The sequence below is a fragment of the Ceratotherium simum genome, chromosome 26, assembly GCF_057802395.1.
Source record: "Ceratotherium simum simum isolate JZ-2026a chromosome 26, ASM5780239v1, whole genome shotgun sequence".
In the NCBI taxonomy this organism is placed as follows: domain Eukaryota; kingdom Metazoa; phylum Chordata; class Mammalia; order Perissodactyla; family Rhinocerotidae; genus Ceratotherium; species Ceratotherium simum.
Window position 1 is genome coordinate 13497900 of NC_141925.1, and position 22335 is coordinate 13520234.

Sequence of the window (22335 nt, forward strand, 5' to 3'; positions counted from 1 at the left end):
CTTCGTCACAGCAGAGCTGCAGGTGGAATGTTTAAGGGAACTCCTGCCTTTTCAGGGTTTGTCGAAGTGTGTTCATTCTGACACTGGATTTTATTAGGCTCTGCTTCATGTCTCCCCGAGTCTGGACCTCCACGCAGGGCAATATGGTGGGAAGCAGTGATGTTCAGACTTGAGTGCACATCAGAATCACCTGGAGGGCTTGTTAAACTCAGCTCACTGGGCCCCACCAGAGGTTCAGATCCAGTAGGTCCGGCTGGAGCCTGGGTATTTGGATTTCAGACACGTTCCTGGGTGCTGCTGCAGCGGTTGGTTCCGGGTCCACACTTTGGGAACTATTGGAGTAAGTCCTCACTACTCAGCGTGTGGCCCATGGACCATTGGCATCGGCATCACCTGGTTGCTTGTTAGAAACGCAGACTCTCAGGCCCCACCCCAGACTAGCTGAAAGAGAATCTGAATTTTAGCAGTCGCCCCCTAGGTGGTTCGTATGCACATTGAAGTTTGAGAAACACTGGCAAAAAGTAGGAGTAAACAAACTTTTTCTGTAAAGGACCAACTAGGAAATCTTGTAAGTGTTCTGAGCCATATGGCCTCTGTCGTAACTGCTCACCTGTGCTGGTAGCCATAGATAATACATAAATGAATGGGTGTGGCTGTGGTCCTGTAAAAATTTATTTCTAGACACTGAAATTTGAATTTCACGTAATCTGCGTGGTCATAAAATATTATTTTGCCCTTTTTTCAATCATTTAAAAATGTAAAATCCATTCTAAGCTCATGGGCTAGGCATAAACAGGTGTGGACTGTGGGTCACAGTGTGCTGACCTCTGGCTTAGAGGAATGGAATGTTCTTCTGAGAGTCAGCACACCTGCTGAATTCTGCTGCCAGCTCAGGGTGACCTGAAGCTGGGCGTTCCGCCTCCCTGCCTCTGGGTTTCCGCAGATGAGACATGAAGGTGTTCGGCCGCAGGGGTGTCACATACGAGCCCCTGCCCTCCCCCAGCTCCCATGGCCACACCAGCCATCCACCAGTCATGATGTTCTCTCCCAGTGAGTTATGTTCAAAACAGCCCTCCAGGTGACCACTGTCACTTGATGGGAGTTGGCACAGAAGTGACATTTCTTCACTGTTCGGGGACTCCATGTTCCCTAAGATCCCTTCCGGCTCGAACGCACCAGCGTTCCGGGCTGGAAGGTTCTGCCGTCTCATTCTTTTCACACTCCATCCTTGCCGACTTTCCCCAGGTCTTTGACGACTCTTTCGGTTTTTGTAAGAAAAGTAATCTAAGACTGGATGGTGGTTATATAGGCTGTTCATTTATTATTATTCTTTAAAATGTTAAATTGTCTCTGCATGTTTATAACTGTTAAAATCTCTTTTGTACATGTGATCCATTTTATTTTAAAAATAGGAAGTAATGCATTCCCATGGTAAAAATAGTTAAAGCTACCAAAGGGCCTGCAACAGGACTTTTCAGCCTCAGCACTCCTGACGTTGGGGACCCGATAATTCTTTGTTTCTTTCTTTTTTTTTTTGGTGAGGAAGATTTGCCCTGAGCTAACATCCATTGCCAGTCCTCTTTTTTTTTTTTTTTGCTTGAGGAATATTGGCCCTGAGCTAACGTCTGTGCCAGTCTTCCTCTACTTTGTACGTGGGTCACCACCACAGCATGGCTGATGAGTGGAGTAGGTCCATGTGCAGGCTGATGAGTGGAGTAGGTCCATGTGCAGGGTCTGAACCCGTGAACTTGGGCTGCCAAAGCAGAGCATGCGGAACTTGAATCATCTGGCCATGGGGCCGGCCCCTCTTTGTTTCTTTATTGGGGGGCTGAGCTGTGCATTGTAGGCTGTTTAGGAGCATCCCTGGCCTCCGCCCACTACATGCCAAGTGGTACCTCTCCCCCCACCTCCCTACATGTGACAATCAGCAATATTTCCAGACAGTGCCATATGTCCCCTAGTTGAGAACCACTGGTCTGCAGTGAGAGGCACAGCTCTGTTCCCCCTCGGACCCCAGGCACCTAGCTCTCCTCCCCACACCAGTTTCTTAGGTGTATTTCCAGAGAGAGTCTATGTATACCAGCATAACAGTGACTATATGTAACACATATAATTAAACTTCTATATCTCTTTTATTTACTTTTACACAAGTGATGGCAAATCATACAGAAATCCGAGGCATTTTGAATGGCCTTTTTTTAATAGGAAAAGATCTGCAGCCAGCGGGGCAGGTGACAGGGTTTAGCCCGTCGGCCGTACTCCACTTAGGATGTGGGGCTCTTTTCCCATAACCAGTTGCTGTGCCCCTTGGATCCTCCGACCAAACCTGCAGCTCCCAGCTTGTCACCCGAATGTGGTGACCCTTCACTTCTCGTCTCCTGCCCTGGTCTCCGTGAAGAAGACCAAGAGACGCTTCAGAGCAAGACAGGCTCTTCTTGACCCTGAGTTTGCCGCTGAGTTTCGGGGTGGGTGATGGGCTTCCAGAGGCGGAGTTTATTGAGCTGTTTGGCATGAAACAGATGAGCTGGGTGTCGGTGGGGGACCTTGGCCCTGGCTGGGACACCGAAGCCTCTGACTACATTAGGATAAAGTATGTGGCCTGCAGTTCCCTTGGAAGGTATTTCATGTTCTTTCCACTGGCAGATTCCTGCCCTTCAAGGGTGATGAGGTGTTTACCCACCGGTAGGTGTGATGGAAGACAGAGGCCTGGGAGGTCAGACAAGAGCGGGGGTACCATTTGGTGGGATTGATGGCACTGTTTTTCTAGAATACAGAGTCTGGCATTTATCATGTCCACTTAATGCACTTTCCTAAAATAGCATCCCCAGGCAGCCATCAGTATTTAGCATTTTCTGTCTTGGATGATTTACGAGCTTCTTGGATGATTTGCGAGCTTCTTGCCTCCTACTTACTTGTATCTCCTTGCAGTAGGATGTTTATCATTCCATATGGTAATTTCTGTTGTGTAGTTCTCTGCTGACCAGATCATCCATGGACCTTGTCTTTTTGCTTGTAGCCCTAGAACATAGGGGACTTGGCAAATGGTGCCCACTCAGTAAGTGTATGCAGAGGAATGACTGAGTAAATGAATGAGCAAAAAGTTTGAATAAACTGTCAGGAACTATCTTGCAAGTGGCAGAAACCTAACTCAGATCTACTAAAGTCAAAAAAGAAAGGGGGATTTTTGAGTCCCAAAATGGAAAAGTCTAGAAAAGTGCTGATTTTAAGTACAGCTGGGGTTTCAGGCATGGCTGGATCTGGGTGCTCCAAAGATCATGTTGGGAATAACTCCTTTATCTCTCAGCTCTGCTTTCTCCATGGTGGTTTCTTTGTCAGACGGGTGCTCATGATGCGGTTACAGTTCATCCTGTCATCTCAGTAACCCCTGGGAGAAGAGAGCCCCCCCTTTCCCAGTAGTTCTTGCAGAGCTGTGGGATTCAGTCTCATTGGTTGTGGTTGGCCACATGCGTATCCCTGAATCACTGCAGGGCTTGGATTGGCCAGGTCTGGGTCATGTAACTTCTCTTGGAGCTTGGGGTAAGGTGTGGGTGGTTCATCTGTGGCTGAAGCTCGTAGACTGAGATTGAGAGAGGTTCCGTTCCCCAAAGGAAAATTGGGGTGTTGTTACCATAAAAGGGGCGAAGGATGCTAGGCAGACAGGAAGAACAGCTGTCCACACAGAAAGACGTCGGGGGTTGGTCTGGAGTAGACGGTTCAGTTATCTGCCACATTTCTCAGAGGAGACACTGTTAGCACTTAGAGTGGGACTAGTGTCCCTCATTGTTTGCGGAGGACTTTTTATGTCCTTGACCCTCACCCATTACAAGGTCATGGCAAACCCCAGCCTGCCACCGCCCACAGCCCCACTCACCTCCACACACTCCCCAGCACCCCCTGCCAGAGAGAACCTGGGTTATACCTGTTTCCCACTAGACTGTGAGTCTCAGAGTCACCAAGCTGGCCTCACTCCCCAGCACACAGTAGGTGTTCAGTTAATAAGTGATGGAGAATGAATCACCTTCACTTCCTGGAGAAGCCGGGGCTGTGGATCTGACGGGGGCCATATGATGTTGCTTGCTCTCTAAATGCTCTCTTTGTTGCCGGCAGCCACCCGTCAGCAGGGCCAAGGGAGCTGGTCTGTTCTGGTGCTGAGATGACTGAGGCCTCGTTTTCCCCACTGCTGAAGAGACACCTCTGAGTGTATGCTCTCTTGCCCTCGGGCAAATTCATTCATTCATCCACACTAAGCTACCCGTCTACCTGTCCATCCATCCATCCGTCCATCCACCCACCCACCCACCCATCCATTTACCCATCCACCTATCCATCCATCCCTCCATCCACCCACCCACCCACCCATACCTCCATCCACCCAGCCACCGACCCACCCATCCATCCACCCACCCACCCATCTGTTCATCCACTTGTCTGTCCATCAGTCCGTCTGTCCACCCACCCACCTACCCATCCACCTACCCATCCACCCATCCATCTATCCATCCATCCACCCACCCACCCACCTACCCATCTATTCATCCGCCTGTCCATCCATCCATCCACAAACATTTACCGAGCATCTGCCATGATCAGGTACTGCCCTAGGCACTGACGATAGAGCAATGAAGACTGCAAACAAAAATCCCCACCCTCATGGAGTATTCATTCATTCTAATTGGGAAAGACAGACAATGAATAATAGGTCTAATAAATACATCATATAGTATGCTGAACTGTCATAAGTGCTATAGAAAGAAAAGATTCAGGTCAGAGTGACAGGGAGGGCTTCCAGTTTTAAATAGGATGATCGAAAGCCTCACTGAGGAGGTGACACTTGAGTAAAAGGAGAGGGAAGAGTCAGTGCAAAGGCCCTGAGGTAGGACTGTGCCACCCCGTAGAAGGAATAGCCATGGAGGCCAGCAGGGCTGGAATAGAGGGAGCAAGGGGGAGAAGCGCAGGAGAGGAGGTCAGACAAGTTATAGAGAAGGGATGTTTACAAGTCAGGCGGGCCCTGGGTCCTGAGTCAAGACTTTGGCTTCTATACAGTAGAATAGACTGACTTAAGAGAGTTGTTTTTTTTTTAATTTGTTATTTTTATTGAGATATAATTCATCATTTAAAAATGTATAGTCCAGTGGTATTTAATATATTCACAAGGTTGTGCAACCATCACCGCTATCTAATTCCAGAATGTTTTCATCACCCCAAAAGGAAACCCTATACTCATTGGCAGTCGCTCCCATTCTCCTCATTCCTCCCGTTCTCCCAGCCCCAGCACCCACTCATCTACTTTCTGTTTCTGTAGATTTGCCTGTTCTGGACGTTTCATATAAATGGAACCATATAATATGTGGTTTTTTGTGTTTGTTCTCTTTCACTTAGCACGGTGTTTTCAGAGTTCATCCATTTTGTAGCGTGTCAGTGCTTTATTCCTTTTTATGGCTGAGTACTATTTCTTTGTGTGGATATATGTGGAGAGTTTTGAGTGAAGAGTACCTTTGGATAAAAGGCTCGTGCGTCGTCGCTGCCTGGAAGAGGGGCGCCAGAGGGTGCAGACACCCCAGGGGTCCTGTGCCAGTGGCTTCTTGAGCACCTCACCTCCGTCTTGGCCGAGGAGCCTGGAACATTCCTGTGCCTTGCTTCGGGGTCGTCTAGCTTGTTAATGTCAGAGCGAGAACAGGAACCAGCCCTGCTTCCCAGTGCCTCATTCTCGGGACGCGGTTAATAGATTCTTTGAAGAATGGACCAGGGTGTTTGGCCTGAGTCCTGTAACAGGAGCTGAAAACAGTTGCCATATATTGCATTTCACTGTGCCCCGGGTGCTGTGCGAAGCACTCTACATCAAGTGCCTGATTCCTTGCTGCCAGCAGCCCTGTGAAGGTGTATCACGATGCCCGTTTTGTAGATGGGAAAACGGGGGCTCTCTCGGAGAGGTGAGGGGACACACCCAGGACCACACAGCTGAGACGTGGCAGAGCTGATGGTTTTAATTTTTAAGCTATACGACCTTCCAGTGGGTGACAAAGAAATGAGGCAGCGAGACCCTGCGAATGCGCTGGACCAGGGCCACCCCAGAGGCCCGGCTCAGACTCGATCTCCTGACTTCCTGGCTGGCTGCCCTGAGCTCAAAAAGGCAGGGCCCTGGCCGACTGTTTCCCCAGGGAAAACCTTTAATGGCTCTGGGAGCCTGGGGCTAGCATGAGGGCGGGGACTTTTGTCCATTTGCAGGGTCCTAGGTTTTCCAAATTGCTTCTGATAGCGTGTACGGATGTCTTGTGGGCTGCCTATTATTAGCCGCCCCTGGTGACACCTGGCACTGCTCTGTCCCCAGCAGTGAGGGAGGGACGGAAGTCCACTATCGATCTTTCACCTCCCTCCCAAGCCCAGCAGCCCGGCCCTGGATCATTCAGCGCTTTCTCCTTTCTCCTGGCGAGGGAGGTGAGGTGCTCCTGTCTCAAACAGCTGAACCCGACTTCTGGACGCCAGGGAGCTGGCTCGTGACATCCCAGGAACCAGGCGTGACTCTGGGGAAGGGAGTGGCCTCCGGAGAACCATTGCTTGTTTGTTTTCCTCTCCTTTTTTTGTGTGTGCCTTTCCTGGGGGTATAAAACCATATACTCAGTGAGCTGGCAGGAGCTGTAAACAGTGGCATTGAGTCTCCACCTCCATTCCCATTTCCCAGATGAGGTGACTGAGGCATGGGGAGAGGAGGTGACTTAACCGGGGTCTTATTCGGGGCTCCTGTGCGCTAGGGATTGTCCTGGGCATGGAAAGATACAGTCATGTACAAAACGAAGTCTCCCCCTTTGTGGAGTTTACATTGCAGTGCGGGAGACAGACGGTAAATACACCTGACTTGACAATGTAAGGTAGCGACAGGTGCGGTGAAGAAAAATAAACCAGGACGAAAGGAGAGGCTGCACGAAAAGAGGCTGTTTTGGGTGGAGTGGTGGGGCAGCCTTTCTGAAGGCTGGGGCCCAGGAACCAGGCCGCTGTCTGGACGAGAAGGTTGTTTGAGGCAGAGGAAACAGCAGGGTTCAAGGCCTGGAGGTGAGATTGTGTCGAGGAATCCTGAGCGTCCGGTGTGCCTCGAAGAAATCGGTGGGCCTGGTCATTCGTTTATCCAGTTCATTCTGAGTGGTCGGGCTTACCCACGGGGGGCGAGACACTGCCTCCGGCCCTTTCCACTGCTCTAGTGGCCGGCCGTGGGCCGCTGCAGCTCGCGCCGGGCGGGCCCGCACCCGCTGGGGGGCTGTAGCTGCCCCCCTGGTTGTGGCTGCCTTGGGGACACAGTGCCGGGCCTTCTGCTTGCAGGTGGCCCTGTCCACGTTCGCCGTCTACGTGACCGTCGACGAGAACAACATCCTGGATGCCCAGAAAGCCTTTGTGTCGTTGGCCCTGTTCAACATTCTCCGCTTCCCCCTGAACATCCTGCCCATGGTCATCAGCAGCATTGTGCAGGTAGGGGCGAGGCTGGGGGCCTTCAGGGGGGCGGGGGTCTCTGGGGAAACAAAGCCTGAAAACCCCCCTCCATCAGCTCCCTCTGCGTTACCCGTCCCACTGCGCCCGGTGGGCTTGGTGAGGCCCAGACTGGTGGCTCTCGTGCGCTTTTGGTCCTGCCCCAAAGAAAGGAAGACGTTTTACTTCTTGACAAGATGCTTACGCTTGAGTATATGAAACAAAAGTTTAACGCACCCGGGCTTTCCCTTGCTCTGTAAGATTCTTTCTAGAATATTCTATCGTATTCTGTTCTGGTCTGGTTTCTTCTACCCTGTCTTATCCTGTTTTTTCAAAAATACATCTCTTGACACGCTAAATTGATTTTACAACCCACTAATAGGCCTTGACCCACCATTAGAAAAACCCCAACCTAGACCCCCTAGAATCCCTCGCATTCGTGCGGTGACTCAGTAAGGAGAGGAGGCTGCACTTTTACTATTTGAAGCTCTTGCCATTTTCCTGCCAACAGTCTTCTTCACACTCATCGCTCTGGCGTTGCGCACGTTCACGTTGAAAACCCCATTTTCAGCCACACAGACAAATCGGCCTTGAGGTTTGGTCGTATAAAGCCATCTCTGGTGGTAGGCTTTATTAAAAAAACTAAGCCAACAAAACCCCCTTTTATTGTGAAGAATTGCAGATGTACACAGAAGTAGAGAGAGAACGGTATAGTGAATGCCGTGTACCCATCACTCAGATGCAACATTTGGGCACACGTGCTCCATGCATTCCTTTTTCTACTGTCCTCCCTCCCTCGTCCCTCCCTCCCTTCATCCCTTTCTTTGCGGAAGAACTTTACAGCACATCCCAGACCTCCGGACATTCCCCCCTGAAGACTTCAGCATGTATTTCTTCGTATTTCATTACAGACTGTTACCATACCTAACAAAATAACAGTAATTTCTTAAAATAATACCAATCCATATTAAAATTTTCTGGATCATCTCAGATGTGTCTTACAGTTGGGCTGTTTGAATCAGGACCATTGCATTTTTTCTAATTTGTTTTTATTGAGATATAATTGACATCAAACTTTGTGTAAGTTCAGGGTGTACCTGATGATGTGAGACCTTGACACATGGCAATACGATTACCACTGTAGCGTCAGCTCACGCCTCGATTGTGTCACATGATCTTTTTTTTTTTGTGTGGTGGGAGCCAGTAAGATCTAGTCTCTTAGCAACTTTGAAGTTTATAATACAGCACTGTTGACTGTAATCACCATGCCGGGCATTAGGTCTCTAGAACTTATCTCCTGGCTGCAAGTTTGTGCCCTTAAATGGGATCATTGCCTTTGGTTATTATGTTTGTGAAGGCCCTTTGCATCTAGAACATTCCCCCCACCCTCCTTTTGAATACCAGTGGTGGGCTTTTAAAGGAAAACAAACAAGAACCAAAACCTGTTTTATTTTTTAATTCTAAGGTGTGTGCTCGTGGTAGGAAATGCAGAGCCTTCAGAAATGAGGGAGGATGTGGGCCCCTCCGCTCCCAGGGGAAGCCACCGAAACTTAGCCCCGGCCTGTTTTGCAAAAACGCTTTTAAAAATAACCGCGCCCTGTAATTACCTTCTGTGTAGGCGAGTGTCTCCCTCAAGCGCCTCAGGATCTTTCTGTCCCACGAGGAGCTGGACCCCGACAGCATCGAGCGGCGGCCTGTCAAAGACGGTGTGTGGCGGGTGTCCCGTCCCTCTGTGCTGGGAGCGCGGTGGACCGCCGGGCCTTCTCTTGCACGTCCCAGGAGGGTGAACTGGCACTTCTGTTTTCCTGCTGAGAGGCAGCCTCCGGGCGAGGCCTCCCCCTGCGGGTCAGGCTCCAGGGCCCGGCCCTGGATTCTATTCTGCGCAGGTAGACAGGCAAAACAGGACGTTGGAGACTGACCGTCCTACCATGCGTACTGGCTGTGTATTTTTGGGCAGGTCACTTCACTGCCCTGAGCCTCAGTTTACCCATCTGGATAATGGGAAGGAAGGTGCCTTTCTTTGGCGGGGTGTTGTATGGATTTTTATGGGCAGGTTTGTTTATTTTGTAGCTTATCCTTTCCCAGTCAACCCCCCGTGAGCAGGGATCTAATTCGTGGCTGTGTCTCCAGGCACTTAATAATCAGTATTAATAGCACTAACAGCAGTGACCACTTTTGCTTAAATGACACGCCCGCCGTGCACATTCTGTTCTAAGGACGGCAGTTACCTATCCACTGCTCACTGCGGCACACGGAGAGGGGCAGTGGAGACCCCCATTTTGCAGATGTGGAAACTGGCCCAAGTAACTTGCTCAGTGTTGCACAGCTAATAGGTAGAGTCAGGAATTCACCCTACAGTCAGTCAGCAGAATCTGTGCTCTTACCACTGTGCTGTCTGGCCGCGCTGAGATTAATCGAGCACCTACTGTGTGCCACACATTGTTCTGACTACTCTGTGTGTCTGGTCTCAGTTACTCCTCATCACAGCCCCATGGGGGGCGATCCCCTTATCATCAGTCCTATTTTACAGACGAGGACAGTGTGGCACAGAGAAGTTAAGTAACTTGCCTATGGCCGTCCAGCTAGGAAGTGGTGACATGGGGATTCGAACCCACACAGTCAGGCTCCAGAGCCCAGTAAATATGGTCAGAGCAGTGAACATGTACATAACGTTGGCTGTGTGAGCAGTGCCTGGCACTTAATGGCGTGTGAAATACTGCCACAGTACCTGCCAGACAAATGACAGTCATGGTTACTTCCTGAGGGAGAATAGGAGTGGTCTGGGGCTATTTGAACTCAACCTACTAGGGCCGGGTTTCTCAGTGGCACCGCTGCCGTTTGAGGCCAGGTCGTTCTTTGCTGTGGGGCTGTCCTGTGCATGTAGGAGGCTGAGCAGCATCCCCGGCCTCGACCCATTAGATGCCCCCAGCACCCACCCCGATTTTGACAACCAAAAATGTCTCCAGACATGATGTCTGTTGGGGGGCAGTCTCGTCTAGTTGAGAACCACTGGTCACTGGATGCTGGAATCTTCCTCCCGACAGGCCTGGCTTGTCGTCAGTTTCTGCTGTCCTGAGGACCAAGTCCGTCCCTTCTCCATGATGCGGGAACAGTGCCATCTACTCCGGGGTCACATTTCTCTGCATAACACAGGGCTGAAAATCGAGGCAACCAGGGGAGGTTTCGAGCTCCTGAGGTTGCTCACGGCCAGTATTCCGGTTGGGAAACCCGCTGGCCTCCCGGTGCTGCCAGGCCTCGACACCCCCTCCCGCCCTGACGGCGGTCCCCTATGCGTTCTGACTTTCCGAGAAGTTTCCCCACGCTCTCGGGTGCCGGGCGGTCCGCCCTTGGCAGCTCCCCACCAGGTCTTAGGTTCTCTGTAGCTTGTCTGATTCAAGTGGCTTTTCTTAAATTCCTTAAATAGCACCTTCTAGGTTCCGTCTTGTTCTCTGTTCCAGAAGGCCCGGGGAGAAGGTTAAGTTAGGTTAACCAGTAACTTCCTCCCGCACAGGTTGTTGTTTCTTTGATGCCCTGGGGGTTTATTTCTTCACTCGATAACTTCAGAACACTCTCATCTTACCTCTGGATGGTTTTAAGGTGGCTCATAATTAGGAGTCAAAAATTGTTTTGTTTTTAAGTGAGGGATTTGAAATAAAAGGAAAGTAAGGGGACGGAAAGTAAATGAAGAGGGAGGTGCCTTGGAGTTACAGGGAGCCGTCTGGATAATGCAGGCTTTGTCTGAAACGCTCTCCCCTCCCCCGCGCCAGAAACCCGCTTCCCCTTCCCCGGGCGGCTCGTTCACAGCTGACCGTGGCTGGTGTTTTAGACAGATTGACCTGCGGGGGTGTGGACAGGGTGGCTGGCTGGAGGGGGAGAGAGAGGATGCAGAGAGATGCGTAAGGAGGCCACCCCGGAACCCAGGAGTTGCAGGGCAAAGGACCCCACTTTGAACATAAGGGAGAAGGGCCCCGGGGGATGAGTTGAGGGCTAAGGGCCAGCGCAACCTGTTGGAGGGGACGTGTGCGTGAGGGTGCTGCTTCTTCCCTGCTGACCTGGGCGTCTGCTCAGCCCTCCCAGCAGAGCCGCCCCGACCTCCCGAGACAGGTTGAGGGAGGCCCCAGAGCCTTGAGTCACCCCCGCGGGTCCCCTGCCTCTGCGACATGGGTGCCCGGGTGGCGCAACCTCTTGCGGTTTCCTTATGCTTTCTGGGTCTGAGGCCGCCCCCGGCGCTGCTGGTTGGGGTTGTTCTTCAGAAACCGTAGCTGACGTAACCAGATAGTGCCTGGTGCGAGTGTCAGGCTGCTGGGGTTGAACTACGTGATAAGGGAAAAAAAGAAAGAGCCTCGTGCTCATGCTCAGTCCTGTGACTTCACCTACGCCTGACGTGTTTTGTCGTGCTTTCCAGGTGGCAGCACGAACAGCATCACCGTGAAGAATGCCACGTTCACGTGGGCCAGGGGCGCGCCTCCCACGCTGAATGGGTAAGCCGGGGCGTGGAGAGAGTCATGGGGCTCTGGTCAAACGTGTGTTTGAATTCCAGCCACGCTCCAGCTCTGTAACCTGAATAGGTCACTTTGCCTTTCTGAGCCTCAGTTTACCCATGTGGGAAAGGTCCAGTCACACCTGCTTGGGCTGCATTGAGGAGCCTATGAGAGTATGCCTGGCACAGAGGGTTCCCTTGGGTTGGAAGTGACAGAAACCTTGCACGGATAGGTTACAAAGGGAAGTGTTTGGCTTACATAACAGGGAAGGTCCACTTTCAGGTACGGTGTGATCCAGGGACTCAGACAGTGTCATTAGGACTCTCTTCATCTTGTCTTTGTTCCGTTTCCCTCTGTGCTGCTTCCTTCTCAGGCTGCCTCTTTCCTCATGATGGCAAATGGCCCCCATCAACTTCAAGTGTCCCTCCTGTCTCATCAGTAGACCCGTCTGCTTCTTATTGGCCCGGATTGGGTCATGTGCCCCTCCCTGAGCCAATCGCTATTCTGGGAGAGACCGAGCATGCTGATTGGCCAGGCTGGGATGCTGCTGCTGGTGGCAGGCAGGTGGGTCGGCTGAAAGGAATTCTTGTCCACTTGGATTTGCTGTTGGGAAGGAATTGTTCTCATCCTCTGCAAGGTCCCCCGGCTGCCTGGCTCACCCTTTGTCACCACCTCCCCATCTGGTACCCTCCCCACCCCAGGCCTTGTCTTTCCAAAGCACATGGTGTCCAGGAAATTGACCTGGTTCCCCGGGCAACTTGTCAAGTGCCTCTTGTTTCTTTCTGACTGGAGGTCTTGCTCAGTGGCTCTTGGAGGCCTCCTGAAGGAGTCCCCAAAACACAGGGCCAGAGGGACCTTTTTAGGGGCCAGATTATCCCCCATGCCCCTAAACAATGACCCCCTTACTGATAGCCAAATTACATCTGTGTTTTATCTGGGGAGGGGCGAGGGACAAACTCTCCAGAGTAGAGAATCTGCGTAACACCTCCCTTGAAAATTCACGGTGGGATCGTGTGCTTAGGAAGTTCTTCCGTATGTCTAACTTAACTCCTGCCTGCTTCAAGTTTAGCTGTTCTCTCTGTCCTGCTTCACAACTGAAGAACCTGTACGTGTGCCCCCATCCTTCCCTCCAACCTTCCAGTCTCAAAGGCTTTGAGACTTCCCTCCAGTCTCAAAGGCCTTCTTGTTCCAGTCACCACACCTCCCCCCTTGAACCCGCCAGAACTTTCTCCATCCCAGCCTTCTGTCCTCAGTCCCTACAAATATTCCAGTCTCACCTGGACAGTCGAGGAGCTTCCTCACTGGGCTTCCTGTCCTGTTCTGGCCCCATAATCCCTCCCCTCACAGCACAGGAACAGAAGAATAATCAGTGTGACCGTGCAGCGGGGTCCCAAGAATTAAGCAGTCGGTGACAGCAGAATCTACCAGCATTTCTGCTAATATGTAGACGTCTTAATAGCAGCAGCTGCAAAGCACAGCCGGTGAGAGGGAGCGAGGCCCTGGCGGTGCCCGCCGTCCCTGCGTGGATGTAGTCACGGCGCTGACTTTGCGGTCAGCGGTGGGGGCGGCCAGCGGTTGTCCCATGTCGTGTGACAGCCAGTCTTGCTGGCAGGACGTTGAGCTTATTTTATCCTACTTTGCTTACTGTTTGTTAAAGGACGATTTCAATAGAGACGTGTTTCTGGAACTCACATCCACCCGTGTCAGGCCCCCCTTCACCCCCTTTGTGGCTCCCAGCTGGTGAGCGTGAGCATCTTAGCACGGCGTCCTTGGAGGTCTTCCCGCGCAGGGCCGCCGCCCGCCCACCTCCTCAGGACCGGCCGCGCCCCTCCCCGCCTCGTCTGGCGTCATCGACGTGTCGATCCCGGCTCACACTTGTTCCACAGCCTTGGCCTTGCCTTCCGCTGTCCCCGGGTTCTGTGTCTGGTGCAGCTTGTGCGTCTTGCAGAGTTCACTTTGGGGCGTCCTCTCAGGGCGCCTGCGTTGTGCTCCCAGGCAAAGTTAACCCCCCTCCCCACTCGGCTCCCTTGTCGGGACACCATCCCTCAGTCTCTCCTGCCGCCCTGCTTGCACCCTGGCACCTGTCCTGAGACCCTCTGCCACTGCTCACTGAGCTAGAGTCAGCAGTGGGAAGGGCGGGAGAAACTTCCAGAGCTTAAAGGCTCATGACCGCCCGGCCTTCCGCCTCTCTCGCCGCTCAGGGTCCATCCGGCTTTGTTGCCGGCTTTGTTCAGGCGAGAGCGAGGCTGAGGCAGGGTGTGGTGTGTCGTTTCAGCATCACCTTCTCCGTTCCGGAAGGTTCCTTGGTGGCCGTGGTGGGCCAGGTGGGCTGCGGAAAGTCGTCTCTGCTCTCAGCGCTCCTGGCCGAGATGGACAAGGTGGAGGGGCACGTGGCTGTCAAGGTAGGAGGAGGACTGGGTGGGCAGGGGCCTGGGGGGCTGACGGCCTGAGAGGAAGGTCAAGGGCGATGCTGTCTTTTCTTGTATGACCATCCGTGTACGTGAAGCGAGAGCAGCGAGGTCTCCCTGTCCTCTTTCTGTCTTTCTCTCTCATGCTTTCTGCTCCTGTCTGTGCCATCCCAGAAGGCAAGACTTTGGCGTCGTTTATTTCCTCCTGTGTCACCCCCGGAACAGTGCCCGGCAGGTAGTTGGCACTCAGTCATCATTTAGGAAACACACGAATGCTCCCAGGTCTGCTTGCTGTCTCTCATTCCTTGTGCATCTCATGGTCTCTTTCTAGCATGAGTCTTTCTGGCTCGTTCCGTCCCTATACGGATCTCTCTGTGTATCTCTTTTCATAAATGTAACAAAACTTAAAACTTTTGATTTATGTTGTTGGAATATTTTCTAGAGAATTCTTTGTAAGGGACTGTTTAAATTCTGAGTGTTCGTTGAATTCTTAATATGGGGCTAAGAGAAGACTGCGGTTTTATTGCTTGTAAATAGAGGACTTTGAGCTAAGCTGGCGTATTCCTCAAGGGAGAGTTTACGAGGCTGCCTTAGTGAACAAATGGGTCCCATTGGAAATCAAGACCCTTGTTTTGCGTTGAGCCTATTCCCCCATGAATAAGCCTTTCCCTGGTGTATGAATACTTCTCTCGAGAAGTTTCCTTGACACCAGCGTTTCCTGGAGCGTGGTCTGCAGCAGACTCATCTTGCAGGATGTTTTGGGAATAAAGAATCCTGGGCTCAAACGAGCTTGGGAAAGACTGTGTACTCTGATTCTCCCCCACTCGGAGACTTATAATAAACATTGGTAAAGTCAAGGCCCTGAGAAGTCCTGCAAGGAGGAAAAACCTATTTAACTTTGGTTAACCTAGCGTGTCCCCAACATATTTGCCTGCACCTCTTTATTGTCTAGGCAACAACTATTTACATCCCCAGGATTAGTGTCTTTTGGAGTCTGCTTTTGGGGATGCTCGTTTATGCCACTGTTTTTATTTCAGAGCAAAATCCTTCCTTTGCTGATTGTATGGTGCCCTCTAGCCTGGTAGGCACTAGCAGGAAGTGTATATTACAAGAGTTGGGTTCAAACTAATGACGTGTAGCTGTTTTAAGAATTGTTCTGTTATTACTTTCAAGTGCATGTTATAAAGTCAGCTTAGTGGGGAACGTGAGCTGGGGTAATGGAAGAAAATTCCAGATGACGGTAGGATTCACAGTGCGTTCTGTTTCGTTAACCCCAGGTCTCCAGGTGCAGCACTGTTGACATGTGGGGCTGGATCATTCTCTGCTGTGAGGACTGTCCTGTGCTCTGCAGGGCATTTAGCAGCATGCCCGACCTCTACCCACTAGATGCCAATAGCGTCTCCCGTTGTGACAACCGAAAGTGTCTCTAGACATTGTCACATGTCCCCTGGAGGGTGAAATTACCCCAAATTTAAAACCACTCTTTTAAAGTGAAAAACCTTTAAATACAAGAATAGTGCATCTAGAAGTTGAGGGGCGCTGAGTATTTAGTTGGACGAGGTCAAAGATTTATTTGTGACGGGTTATTTTGTCCTAGTAAGGGGAGTGCTAGAAACGTGTTTATAGTACTTATTTTTTCCAAATTTTTAGTTGGTAGGGCTTGTGCATACCGTGTCTGAATTATCTGTGTGTTTTATGGTGAGGCTTTGTGATATTCTAGCCTCTTGTAGGTTAGGATGTTCGAGTCAGCAGTTTAGTTCTTTATCTGAGAATGAAGATTAAGAGTTGGGTCACCTGGGTTCACTCCCAACCTTGTTCTCATAGAATTCCCTTAACTAGGAATCCTCAGTGGCTCCCCTTTGCCCTTCCAGTGAAGCCCACACTCCTCCCCAGGACCACTGGCCTGGTGTGAGCCGGCCCCTGCTGCCTGCCAGCTGGTTCTTGCCTCTCTTCCCCTCACACGATGTCCCACTCACGCCGGCCTTCCCGTCGCTTGACCGTGCCGCGTTCTTCTCACCTCCACGCCTTTGCACATGCTGTTCCCTCTGACTGGCATGCTCTCTCCCTTTCTCTTTGTCAGACCAACTTATCCTCACCGGTCGGTCCTGTTTAAAATTTTTTTATTACTGAAATACATGAAACAAATCCCCTCACCCTAGCCCTCATCCTCGTGTCTTTTTTGACACCTTACGTCGCGTGGAGATAAACACAAAACAACTTCTGAAATGGACGATTTTGATACAGAAGTCTTTGCTTAAATTTCCTTAAGGAATCCTTCCCTGATGGCCCAAACGAGGTCTCCCTTTTTGTAGGTCTTGTATTTTCCTCTCTTAGCGTTTACCACAACTGTGATCAGATCTTTTTTTTTTATGGCGTCAGGGACTTCCCAGTCTCGGGAGGCAGGAGCGTGTTGGCCGCTGGAGGCACTTGGTGAATATTTACTAAGTGCATAGCATAATCTCACAGTGACGGTTTCAGCTCTTGAACTCCCGATGCCGGAGTCAGTGGTTGACCTGGTGTGGGTGCTGATCCCAGCTCTGGCGTCTGTAGTCCTTTGTGACTCAGTTTCCCTCTTGCTGAAACATTAGGTGTGAAGAAAGTGTCTTGAGAAGTAGGGCCCTCCTGGCAGGTGGTTGTGCTGGCTGCTGTCTTATTAACCAAGTCCGTCTGTCTGTCTTGCCGCCCTCTTCACTTGCCACCCAGGGCTCAGTGGCCTACGTGCCCCAGCAGGCGTGGATTCAGAACAATTCTCTCCGAGAAAACGTCCTCTTCGGACGTCCGCTGCAGGAACGGTATTATAAGGCTGTGGTAGAAGCCTGTGCCCTCCCCCCGGATCTGGAAATCCTGCCCAGCGGGGACCTGACAGAGATTGGTGAGAAGGTCAGTACGGCTTCAGCGTGGCCCCTTATCAGTCAGCTGTTGCTGTGTAACAACCAACCACAAAATCTCAGTGCCTGCGATGCTAAACCCTTGCTCTCCTGTTTGTAGGTGTGTGAGTCAACTGCGATTGGCTGATGCAGACTGGCCCAGCCGGTGGCTCTGCTCCACGCTGTAGGCCAGCTGCACTGGGCTCCGGGCTGTGGGTTTGGCTCAGGTCTGGCCCACATGGCTTCTTGCCGGGGCCTCAGCTGAGGGGACAGCAGCTCCCCAGGGGGAGGCTCTTCTCTTGGTGACAGCAGAAGCCCGAGAGAAAAGACATGTGATGTCCCTTAAAGCACACTGTCCTTTCCACCCACAAAGCATATCATGTGGTTGATCCCAAAGACAAGGGACCAGGAAGGACATGCTACCTTTGCGGTCATGTGACTGCAGAGTCACATGACAGAGGCGCTGTACAGGGAGGAGGGGTGTCAGTGATTCAGATGTTCACAGTCCCTTTCAAAACAGTGATAATATAAAATAATACAATAGCTAATACTTACTGAGCATTTACTATGTGCCAGACACTATGCTAAACATTCTGTACATATTTCATCCTCACAGCACGTCCATGAGACGGGATTTGTTGTTATCCCTTTAATGGTTGAGGAAAGGGAGGCACAGAGAGGCTGAGTGACTTGCCCCAGGAGCCCCTTCCCACCTCGGGACCTTTGCACGTGCCTTTCCTCTGCTTGGTGGCTGTTCCAGCGCCCCCTGGCGGTTATGTGGTGTGTGCTGTCCCATCTCCCAAAGGGCTTTCCCATCTGTTTGTAGTTACAAGCCAGTGGCTCCACCGCATTCTTAGTTAGCAAATGATTTCTTTTATTTGAGGGAAATCTGCAGCTCCTTGGAAAGAAACCAAATTATTAGCAGGGCTCTTTGGGTTTGCAAGTAGCAAAGGAGCCTGAGCTAGTGTAAGCAGAAAATGAGAACTGAGTTTAAGGATGCAAACGCATCGCGGGGAATCCGAGGGCTGGGATGTGGGGGCTCACGGAGGGTCTGGGACCCGCAACCTCATCCCTCCCTCCTCCTGTCTTTTGTCTCTCCTTTTCTGCACATCAGCTTTGTCCTTTTTTTTTTTTTTTTTTTTTTTCAACTAGTGTCTGTTTCTGCCACTCGGAAACTCCTACCTCTCCCTGTCTGGGTCCCAGTACCAAAAGCTGCAGGGAGGGAAGCCGACTGGCTCAGCTCGGGTCTGGTGTTTGCCTCTGGGCCAGAGGGACCGTCAGAAAGAACCCAGCTGCTGGGACCCCACCTTGGTGCCTGGGGAGGGTGGCGTCTCTCAAAGGAGGCTGGGCAGTTAACCCAGTGGAGGTGACTCTGTTCCCCAGCCAGATACGGAAGTGACGTTGGGTTATCTGTGGTGGGAGGGCCGGGCCTGTTGCTGTGTGGTCCACGTAGTGCCCCGGTGTGAATGAGAAAAGGGTGCCCTTCCTAGTGGGGCCTGGGGCTGGATTTCGGCACCCCCGGGGTACAGCCTGCCTCGACTCTGGCTTCACCAGTGATGGATCCAGAGTAAGCTCACAGAAGATCTTAGCTATGAATAAGAGTAACAGCAGTGGCAATAATAATAATATCGTTATTGCCTTGCACCTGACTCAGCGATCAGGAGCCTTCCCTGGAGCCAGGATTATTCGGTGCCACCAGCCCCGCTTGGTGATGGCCCACCGTGTGCTAGTTGCTCTGCTCAGCAGCCCCCAGAGGCTCAGATCCTCCCCTTCTCCTGTTGTTCAGTTGAGGCTGAGCCCCGTGCCGGGACTTGACCCCACGTTCACGCGGGCTCAGTCACATGCCTTTGGCGCCTGCTGACGGCAGGCGGCGGGTGCAGCCCTGCAGGGCCCCCGGCCTGGGTCTGCGCGTCCTTGGTGGGTGCCCCTCTGCCTGTCTCCAGGCTCCCCAGGAAACCCCCCTTCTGCCGCCCCTCTCCCAGGGCGTGAACCTGTCCGGGGGCCAGAAGCAGCGTGTGAGCCTGGCGCGGGCCGTGTACTGCGACTCCGACATCTACCTCCTGGACGACCCCCTCTCGGCGGTGGACGCCCACGTGGGCAGACACATCTTTGAGAATGTGATTGGCCCCAAGGGGCTGCTGAAGAACAAGGTACGTGCTGAGGGGCCGGGCTCAGGGCTGGCGCTCTCTCCCTCTGGTTCAGTGTGGTCCCCTTTGGGAATCCTTCACCTCCTGGGCTTTTCTTTATAGATTGGACTTCAGAACGCATTTCTAATGCTTCCCTTGGAAGCCTTCCCGGGACAGCCTCCTCGCTCTTGTCCTTACAGGGGAGCCCTCGGCACTGACTCGAAGTCATGGCTCCACTTGGCCAAAAGAGGCCCCCTTTCCTGATTTAATAATGGGGGTGGCTTCGCACAGGGACAGCCCACCCCAGGACCCCCTGTGACCCAGCAGGCAGCTCTCCCTTCCCTGCTGAGGTGGCCGAGGGACAGAGCTGTGGAGCAGGAGCACTGCCGCAGCACCTTAGCACGACAGGAAGTGGTTCCTTTTCTCTTTGATGATTTTTTTTTTAGGGGAATTACGGGGGAAGAGGTGTTGTGGTTCTTTTTGTTTTCTGGTTGGAAAAGTAACACTTGGGGGGCTGGCCCGGTGGCACAGTGTTTAAGTTCACACACTTTGCTTCAGTAGTCCAGGGTTCGTGAGGTCGGATCCCGGGTGCAGACCTACACACTGCTCATCAAGCCATGCCGTGGCAGGCGTCCCACATACAAAATAGAGGAAGATGGGCACAGATGTTAGCTCAGCAACGATCTTCCTCAAGCAAAAAGAGGAGGATTGGCAACAGATGTTAGCTGAGGGCCAATCTTCCTCACCAAAAAAAAAAAAAAAAAAAGTAACGCAATGCCCATGGGGAAAATATATGAGATTTCAGAAAAACAAAAGCGATCGTGTATAATCCCACCACGTAGAGATTTTTGCATTTCTTTCCAATCCTTTTGCTGTGTGTACAATTTTAATAGGGTTATCACGTTGTGCACATATAGTAAGTGGTGAGCCACGTCACTTATTGTAAGCATTTTCTTACACACCACAGAAATTCCGTATAAACATAATTTTCAAATATCAAAAATTTTTTTTGTTATCAAGTAATACATGCCCACGGTAACAAGATCAAAGAGAATAAGAAGTAATAAGTATAAGTAAAAAAAAAAGGAAAACCAGGTCCTCTCTCATCCTGCACTCCTAGCTCCTTGAGAGCAGGGGCCAGCCATCGGGCCTGCTGCCTGTTTTTTCTAAGAATGGTCTTGACATGTTTCAGTGATTGGAAAAAAACCTAAAGAAAAATAACATTTTGTGACATAGGAAAATTGCGTTAAATTTAAATACCAGCATCCACAGATAAAGCTTTATTGGGTGCCTTCACATCACAAGGATAGAGCCGAGTGGTTGCCACGGCGACTGGAGGGTCCCTAAACCTGAAAATATTTACCATTTGGCCTTGAAGAGTTGGCCAACTTGTGTAAATAGTTTGATGACTGTCCTCTCAAACTTTAGATAATTAGATAAAATATATACGTGCAAATTTTGTAGTGTTTGTGGGTTGGGAGTTTACTTAAAAAAAAAAAAATAGGGGCTGGACTGTGGCCTAGTGGTTAAGTTTGGCACGCTCTGCTTCGGCGGCCCAGGTTCGTGAGTGTGGATCGTGGGCCTAGACCAACACCACTCATCAGCCATGCTGTGGCGGTGACACACGTACAAAATAGAGGAAGATTGGCCGCAGATGTTAGCTCAGGGCGAATCTTCCTCAGCAAAAAAAAAAAACAGAAAGAAAAAAAATATTAACCTGTCTTGTGCAAATTGTTTTGTAGCAGCGTCGTTCTTATTCAGATCCACACCCGCATGGTTCCCTTCCTCTCTCTGCTTCAGTTTTGTTCAGTAATAGCCTTCCCTGTCACCCTTGTTAAAATTGCAGCCACCACCCTCAGTGTCCCATCTGCTCGTCTGCTCTCTGCTCACCTGTCCAGCACGCACTGTGTTTACTTAGACTGGTCATTTCTCTCCTGGCCCGGGGGTCTCGGGAGGGATCTTGCTTTCCTTCCCTGCTGCCCCCCAGCTCCTGCACCCGTGTCTGGAATGGAAACACCCACAGACTGAGACGTGTCTGCGTGCTCCTGGGCGGACCTGGGCTCCCCATCCAGGTGTGGGTCCTTCCCTCCCACACTCTTGTGCTGACGCGGCCCCGTCTCCACTCTGCCCGCAGACGCGGCTCCTGGTCACGCACGGGATCAGCTACCTGCCGCAGGTGGACATCATCATCGTCATGAGTGGTGGCAAGATCTCCGAGATGGGCTCCTACCAGGAGCTGCTGGCCCGGGATGGGGCCTTCGCCGAGTTCCTGCGCACGTACGCCAGCGCCGAGCAGGAGCAGGCCGAGCAGGAGGACGGTAGGGTGGCGGGTGCCCCCGGGGCGGGCGGTGCCTTGCGGGGCCCCACTTGTCTCCTGGAGGTTCCCACCAGGTGGCTCATCCGGCTGGGCCAGGTCCTCTCAGGAACCATCTGCAAGGACCATCTTAACTGTTTCAGGGCTGAATTGAGAGGGGGTCCCTGTGCTTTGTGGCCAGGTCAGCAGACCTGGGCGCAAGTCCCCATACTTCCTGTGACGTGGCTTCAGGGTCTCCTGGCAAAAATGGGGGCAGTGATAATTATAGTCCTCCTGGCTCTCAGGAGGCTGTGAGAAGCTGGTGACATAGGTGGCATCACCCAGAACAGATGTGAGGGTCATGGAGTGAAACGTGGCTGAGCGCAGAGGCTGGGAGTTGGTGAGTCCAGGGTTCGAATCCTAGCCGCGCCTCTTATCCACGTGTGACCTTGGGCCCCTTCTGAGCCTCAGTTTCTTCTCGGATGAAGCAGTGTAATGACCGAAGTGACCTGCTGGCCCTGGTGTAGATTTAATGTGCTACATTATCTAGAGCCTCTGGCATGTGCCCGGCACGCAGTGCTCAGTGAGTGACAGCTGCCGTTACTATTCCCCCTGGAAGAGAGCCCCACCTTCACCCCCATGCACTTGGCACCTGCCAGCTCAGTGTAGACCTGCCCCCTTGCCAGCTGCTGCACCTGCTCCGTC

General features: G+C 51.8%; 1 protein-coding gene across 1 annotated transcript in view; it reads left to right on the forward strand.

Moving 5' to 3' along the window:
• Window positions 1–22335, forward strand: part of ABCC1 (ATP binding cassette subfamily C member 1 (ABCC1 blood group)) — a 124344-nt gene that overhangs the window by 69735 nt on the left and 32274 nt on the right. Inside the window, exons 13-19 of the mRNA XM_087417011.1 lie at window positions 7312–7458; window positions 9074–9161; window positions 11861–11936; window positions 14212–14338; window positions 17048–17224; window positions 19194–19361; window positions 21472–21655. Coding sequence (XP_087273137.1) covers window positions 7312–7458; window positions 9074–9161; window positions 11861–11936; window positions 14212–14338; window positions 17048–17224; window positions 19194–19361; window positions 21472–21655 — 967 coding nt within the window. The remainder of the gene's footprint in view (window positions 1–7311; window positions 7459–9073; window positions 9162–11860; window positions 11937–14211; window positions 14339–17047; window positions 17225–19193; window positions 19362–21471; window positions 21656–22335) is intronic.